Source organism: Nestor notabilis, unplaced genomic scaffold (genome assembly GCF_000696875.1).
Source record: "Nestor notabilis isolate BGI_N333 unplaced genomic scaffold, ASM69687v1 scaffold14064, whole genome shotgun sequence".
In the NCBI taxonomy this organism is placed as follows: Eukaryota; Metazoa; Chordata; class Aves; order Psittaciformes; family Psittacidae; genus Nestor; species Nestor notabilis.
Genome location: NW_009925285.1, coordinates 1 through 7,689, shown reverse-complemented (window position 1 = coordinate 7,689; position 7,689 = coordinate 1). Strand labels below are relative to the sequence as shown.

The window sequence follows — 7,689 nt, the reverse complement described above, 5'->3', positions numbered from 1 at the left end:
TCCCTATTTAAAAAAATAGATTATTTGTAAAATTAAATACCAGGAACTGCTTGGCCCAAGGCACTGTCTTTTGCATATTTAGGTGCCTGTAAGAGGACAGTGCTCTGTGTCATAGAATCATAGAATCAAATAGATTGGAAAAGACCTTTAAGATCATCAAGTCCAACCTTTACCCCAGGACTGCCAGTCCGCAGAATGCTGTTCTGAGCATGTGTTTGAACAAGTGATGCTTCTTGCTCCAGAGCACTGAAGATCTGTCCTTCCTGTCCTTCTCCTTGCAGCTCAGTTTGAGATTTTCATTTGTTTTCTGATGCACACCTTTATGAAGACTTTGATTCATGAGACTATTGGGCCTGTTGAGGTCATTATTTAAGTTTGTGCTTAAGTCCCACAGACAGTAGAAGATTTGCTTTGAACTCATTAAGCTTTGCTGTAAGGAAGCTAAGTAAAAGTGTGTCCAGAGCTCTGCAACTGGAAAAAGCACTTAACCTCTTTACACACTGCTTACTTCCTAGTTCATTCATGCCAGCAGCACTTACGTGTTGCCTTGAATTCTGCAGAGCAGCTTATGCTCCCAGTATCTTGTCTGCTCTTTTCCAACCATGTCATTTGCTCTATGAAAAAGGTATTGCTGCCATATGTCCTTAGACCATCACAACCATAACTGCTAGAGTAGGACGGGGTTTTCAGACACGCTGGGTTTTTTGTTTTGAATTGGCTTCAGAGCATATGAGCACCCATCCCAGTCCTTTTCCATCTTTCAAGTTAATTATACACACATGTTCACCGTAGCATTCTTTGAGCGTTTTGCAAGTTCAGCAGAGATGTGTCCTATAAACCTTGTCTATACAGTCTTTCTGGTTTTGAAGTTTTAATCTGGTGCACTGCACAGACACTGTTTAAATGGAGTGATGAAAGAAGTAATTAATACATGAACTTTGCATGTTCCTTATTGGATGCTTTTTTGAAAAGAGGAAAAATCACTTATTAAACTCCAATTATTTGACTGTTATGTTCTGTTCTTATAGGAAAAGTACTTTGTCTCCCATATTGTCCTTGTACACATGAATCGTATTTAACTCAATACTTTCCTACTATCATGTGCCAGGCTGAATGGAAAGCATGAAAAATGTAATTATGAAGGAAAAATGCAATTGTGAAGGAAGCTCTCTTGCCTTGATAAGCAAACTAATATTTGTCACATTACTAAATATCATTGCAGTTCCATGTACATCTTCCGTTGAGATTCATCTGAGACACCAGATTCAGGGCAACTCTGTAGTGATGTTTGATGTACCAGGTAGAGCTGGCCAGTGATTAAACCCATATGTGTTGTTAAAATAGGAGAGATTGTAGCATTTAATTGCTAAGATGGTGGAGATAAGGATGGGCTGGAGTAGGGGCTTAGCAGACACCACATCCTGAAGGTAATCTTCCCAAGGTGAGGCTCCAGTGTGCTCTAGGTATGCCAGTCCCTGAGACTTCCCAGTGCAGGAAATCTCAACTGCGTAATTTGTGTATATATTTCTCTCTTGTTGCATGATATGACAGATTTGGAAAGTTTGTGAAACTTAAATGACTGGAAGCATGGGTGTGCGTCCAACCTCTGTCAGACATCGGTAAGAGCAGTAACTGCTGCCTCTTCTAGATTTTTTGGTCCATATCCTATGCTGGGTGTAGGCAAAAACTTCACTGCCTTCAAGAATATCCAGATTGATCTCAGTGTACATACGTGTGTTTCATTTGCTTATCCTGTGTTTATCTGAAGGTATGTATATATAGTACATGATTGTAGAACGTAAAAATGAAATTCAAAAATAATGAAATCATGGGTTTCTTCTTATGACATATATATATAAAATATATAGTTAAACAATTTATTCCAGATTTATTTCTCCTTGAAGTTTTTTAGGTTCATTTCTACATACCCCAATGGGCTACGTATTTAAGCAGCATAGAATATAGCACCACCTGCATTTATTATTCCTGCTTTTGAATAGCCCACTTCATGTAAAAAATGCAATCTAAAGATACTTCTTGCTGCTCAATGAGTAGAACAGTGATTTTAATGAAATAAAATTAGAAATGTGGTGGGTTTGTTTATCTCTAATCTTGGGGGAAAAAAATTAAAATCATAAATTAAGCCAAATGCAAAATTGACTGCTTTTATACATATGATCACTATGGGGTTTAGGTAAGAGGACAATGCACAGAAAGTGAAATATTGATGTGGCACAACTTCATCATACCAAGGTTTCTTGGGGTTTTGTTTTTTTCTTTTAGGTACCAACTTCTAGTTATATTATTCTTCCCAAAATACTTCCCAAGTCTTAAAAGGTTGAAAAATTACCTCAGATGAGTGTTTAAAGGATCAATCAGCTTTTGAAATGCTGTATTTAGACTTCTTATGCGTGTGTTGAATTGGCATTGAATTCATCCTGTTTAAGTACGGGATTAAGTGAAATCCTACCTAGTCAGTGTGAATAGAAAAGGAGAAGCATTACTCACTTCATGCAATTTCAGTGTAAATTGTTTGTATTCAAAAGCAAATATATCCAGGTTTCCATTACTTTTTATTCACCAAGCCTCATGTTGGCTACACCAGGGAGCAGTAAACAAAAGGAGGTAAGGTCTTGCTTGGGTAACATTTAGAAGGCACAAATTTCAAAACATGACATTTTGGAGCTGTGCTACATGTAATACTGCTGTCTTTAAGGATGGGAGTGGGATTTTGTTATTCTGAGTCATGATGTTGTTTTGGTGGGTTCATTTGGCTTAACAAGTATATGAACTTTCAAATGGGATAACCACATTGAGCTTGTTCTGACAGTTGGGCAGATGTCTGTTTTACAGTGGAGGTCATGTGGGCAGTCTGTAGGTAGCAGAGTGGGTAGAGAGCAGAGTTTGGGTATTTTATTTTCTGTTCTTACATTAGACGTTTAGAGAAACTCCCTGTTATGTAGAAAATGTATCAGCCTGTTGTAATTCTTTTGGGTTTTACTCTGGGCAGGTAGAGTTTTGGCAAGTTTTTTTTCCTTCCGGGTATGTCTGATTGGAAAAAAAAAAAAAAAGCCACCTCAAAAATGCATTATTACTGACTAATTCTTAATTATTGACCTGCTAATTCTGAATCTAGCTATAATTTTTATAAACTTAAGTGATTTATGTGTTATACAGTATTATGGATTTAATTCTTACAGCATGTAAGGCATGTACACTTCAGTATGGCACGGAAAGATTGTGTGTCTCTTTTGTCATTAGATTATTCTGTTTGAGTTTACTCTCTTTATTGAGCTTTCCAAAATCCACCTGACTAATCCAACAGCATTTACAAAGTCCACTGAACACAGTTTTCCTTTTGCTCTCTATGCTTTCTTCTACAGGAATAGGTATACACGTCTCCTCTTTTCCTACAGCTGTAGTCCACTCTAATTATTTTATGACCAAATAATTTAATAATCTCCAGAATTCATAATTCCCAGGTTTTGGGAATCCATAACTAGTACAGTCAACTTTATAAACACTTATTTAAAATATTTGGCAGTGCAATATTGTCCCAAATGAGTCCATGTTGTTTGCATATGTCTGCATCACCTAGGTGTAATCTCACTTAGTCTTTTGCTCAGAACCCAGGAAGGTGGCTGAGATCCATGGGATTGTCCAAACAAACTTTCTGATGCTCACTTTGATAAATTTGAGGTAGTTATTTCCCAGTTAAAAGGATCCATCCTTGATATCCTTTCATAATAAACACACCTCATTTCCCTGTGTGGCTTTTGTCCAAACTTTTAAGTTTTAGTCATTATGGTCAATATTCTGTAACTGTGTAATGGTCTGATCACTTTTCCGTGTAAGTATCTGTGTAAATGAAAACTAATCATTTCATTTCTGAATGTTTTGGTGTGTTTTTAATTGTATCCACTGTAACCAGATGTTCTTGATGAAAGATGCTCAATAAATCAATGTGTACTGTAATCTTATGCATTAAAGATGCTACAGGGGTCCTGAAAGCTGCCACAAAATTCAAGAGAAACACATTATAAATCCCTCAAGCAGTTGTGCTGTGTATTGGTCTGCCCTGTTGTTTGACACTAGCTTCTTAAAAATGCACTCTACCCCTTATGTGAGATCTATGCATATTTAAAATCATTATCTGCTTTGTTTTTTGGGGTGTTACAACAGGTTTGGAATTAGCCGTAGATCCCCTGCGTCCATTGACAGGCAGAACACGCAATCAGATACAGGTGGTAGCGGCAAATCCACACCGAGCTGGCAAAGAAGTGAGGATAGTATCGCTGACCAGATGGGTACGTAATTAATTCTTTGCTGTCAGCAAGTGGTGCTAACTACAAGGTGACTTTGGCAATACCCCTCCATGCAGAGAAAGAACCCGCTTAAGCACTGTGTTTTCAATGTCTTTGAAAGTTAACCTTCTTCATTAGGATGAATAATTAAGTCTGGAACATGTACTAGCTTGTGCAGTCTGTTTCCTTGGTGCCTATGAGTATCACCTGAGGAAGAACTGATTTCAGTTTTTCATTTGATTGTGGGACTAAATCTATGTTAATGCTTTTACCCTGAAACACTCTGTCCTTTTAGAAGCGGTTGGGTAGACACACTTACTAATTTGTTGTGCTGTTGAGGACTTGTTTGACCTCACCTGTTCTCCTGAATGGCTTGGCTTACTTTAATTTTTGCTTAGTTTGTCTAAAGTGCTTGTGATGCTCCCTTTTGAACGGTGCTGTATAAATGCAAATTGATTGTTTGATCATTGAAGCTATAAATACGATGTACAAAATGAAAAAAAAAAAAAGAAGCCAATTAAAGTTTAAATAGTGAAGTAAATCTGTAGCTTGGTAGTCTCCCTCTACCAGTGTATATGTTTTCATTGCACTTGGCAATTAAGCTGTCAGCTGAGGGAACATATTAACTACATAAAACAGCTGGGTACTAAGAATTTGCATTGTTAAGCCTTCATCTGAAGTTTTGGCACATAGACCTTTTGCTAAGCTATGGCTTTAGTTGAGTGGATACCAGTGACATTGACACCAATGGAAATGTCCTGTCTAGAAACAGCCTTGAATCCGACATGATCACCATGGTCAAGATTGCTAGGTTGGATTTTTCTGAGTTGGTTACCATAGAATGGTTTGGGTTGGAAAGGACCTTAAGATCATCTAGTTCCAACCCCCCTGCCATGAGCAGGGACACCACACACTAAACCATGTCGCCCAAGGCTCTGTCCAACCTGGCCTCGAACACTCCAGGATTGAAGCATTCACAACTTCTTTGGGCAACCCATTCCAGTGCCTCACCACCCTCACTGTAAAGAACTTCTTCCTTACATCTGATCTAAACTTCCCCTGTTTAAGTTTAAAGCCATTACCCCTTGTCCTACCACTACAGTCCCTAATGAAGAGTCCCTTCCCAGCATCCTTGTAGGCCCCCTTCAGATACTGGAAGGCTGCTATGAGGTCTCCACGCAGCCTTCTCTTCTCCAGGCTGAACAGCCCCACCTTTCTCAGCCTGTCTTCACAAGGGAGGTGCTCTAGTCCTCTTATCATCCTAATGGCCCTCCTCTGGACTTGCTTCAACAGCTCCATGTCCTTTTTATGTTGAGGACACCAGAACTGGACACAATACTCCAAGTGAGGTCTCGCAAGAGCAGAGTAGAGGGGCAGGATCACCTCCTTTGACCTGCTGGTCACACTTCTTTTGATGCAGCCCAGGATACGGTTGGCTTTCTGGGCTTTTTAAACAATTCCATACTTTTTCTATTGCACACATAGGTCATCATTTTATTGCATCACAGCTTTTGTTCTGTGTAAATGGACTAGTGTTCAAAACAGAGTAAGGTTCAGTAAGATCAGCAGGAGTTTAAGGCAAGTGACACCTCAGGTTCTGAAGATGTGCTTTATTCGCATACCTTCAAAACCTTAGTGATCTGTGCCTTGTTGTTGAAGCCATCTGTCAGTCCCTCCTTCACAACTCCCCACATACTTCTCACTGAAAAGCTGTGATTATACTGATCTGCAGTTCTCATTTTGACAGAACAATTTTTAATCGCATATGTTTTGATACTGTGTGATGGTAACAACACATGTAAAACTGATCTTTTGCTTAGCATTACTTTTGCAGACCAACAGTTGGGTGGTGGTGCTGGCTCTGAGTGGAGCTGCCAGCAAGTTCTGTTCTACAATGTCAGGTGCCACCATATTAGCAAAATAAATAAGGCTAAAAAGAACAGGAAAAATTGTGTGGTAGAAGAGATGGCTCCAGCATTTGGCAAAGGCTGAGAAATGCTACCTGACATATAATCCCTGTATTTTATCTCTTGTGTATTGTCCTGCATTCATAGAGTCGCAGTTGGAAGCTGCATCTTTGACTGGAGACTTTATTGCCAGTCTGGTGAATCTAGGTGAAAGTTTGGTTCTATGACACATAAACACATTTCCACTTGGGATAACCTGTCTCAAGGTAAATAAGGCATTAGGTACAGTGAATCCACACACTCACTCTTTTCTGGCCCATTCTTAGCTACAGAAGATCTTTGTACTTTGTGCACCAGCACTGCTTGCTACCACTTGCCAGGGGGATTCAAGTTTGCTTTATTTTTTATATTAAAGAAAGCAAACTTTAATTTGTTTTTTAAAAAGCTAGCAATGCTGCAGGTCAGGATGAACAAAACTGTTGCTGTGTTGGGGAAAGCACTGCTAATTACCATGAGTATTAAGTACTTAATGTTCATAAGCACATATTCTACTTAAAAGCAACATTTTTAGAAGTGCAGAATATTGCATAACCACAGGAGAGAAGATTCAAATAGAAAGTCACAACTGAGATTCTTTTAAAAATACTGGCCTTGGGCTCTGAGAACACAATTACCTACCTGATGGGCTGTGTCTGAACACCCTCTACACTTCCATAGTTTTCTCCTGGGAAAAAATAAGTTTAATTGTCAGAGAACACTCCTGTGATTGTCCATATGAGTAACTTGAATTCTGTCCACTTCAGTCAGGTTTGTTTAATTAGTGTTCCTTTTGTACACCTATGCAGTTTCCACATTCACAGCCAGCAAATTTTAAGGGAATATTATTATTTCAACAAATCTTTTGCTGGCTGTTCAGTTAGAAAATGTTTATTTAACTTGCCTTAACTTTGACAAGAAGTATGTGTAGTAGTTGTACTGCAGAAAATGTGTTTATTTACATTATCACTGTAGACTTTTGCTATTATCCTGCCTTGTGTAGAATATGATTTAACAAAATGTGGATCATCATAGTTTTTTAGTCTCTTATCCATAGGCAATGTACATATAGAGATACAATGTCAATACTCTGTGAAAATTAATATTCTGCTGGTTTAATGCTCTGTTACAGAGCTATTGGACAACGGGGGCATCAACTAGATTGGAAAGGCCTTTAAGATCATAAAGTCCTACCTTACCCCAGGGCTGCCAAGCCCACCACTAAACTCTTTCACTAAGGGCTTCATCTACATGTTTTTTGAACACTTCCAGGGATGGTGATTCCACCACTTCCCAGGAAGTCTGTCCCAATACCATGATTCCATTCAGGTGCTTCTAACAAAAGCCAGGATGGTGGCTGCTGGATTTTCACAAACTTGTACTGATCTACGCCAGGCAGGAATGAGCCCTCACTTACTCACCTGTGTTTTGTCACTATATAT

General features: G+C 38.8%; 1 protein-coding gene across 1 annotated transcript in view; it reads left to right on the top strand.

Annotated features, from left to right (window-relative positions):
* Nucleotides 1-4,307, top strand: part of SIPA1L1 (signal-induced proliferation-associated 1 like 1) — a gene marked incomplete at its 3' end in the record, with an annotated part of 52,651 nt that extends 48,344 nt beyond the window's left edge. The window contains exon 11 of the mRNA XM_010012996.1: nt 4,183-4,307. Within this exon, the coding sequence (XP_010011298.1) occupies nt 4,183-4,307 (125 nt within the window). The remainder of the gene's footprint in view (nt 1-4,182) is intronic.
* Nucleotides 4,308-7,689: the final 3,382 nt, after the last annotated feature.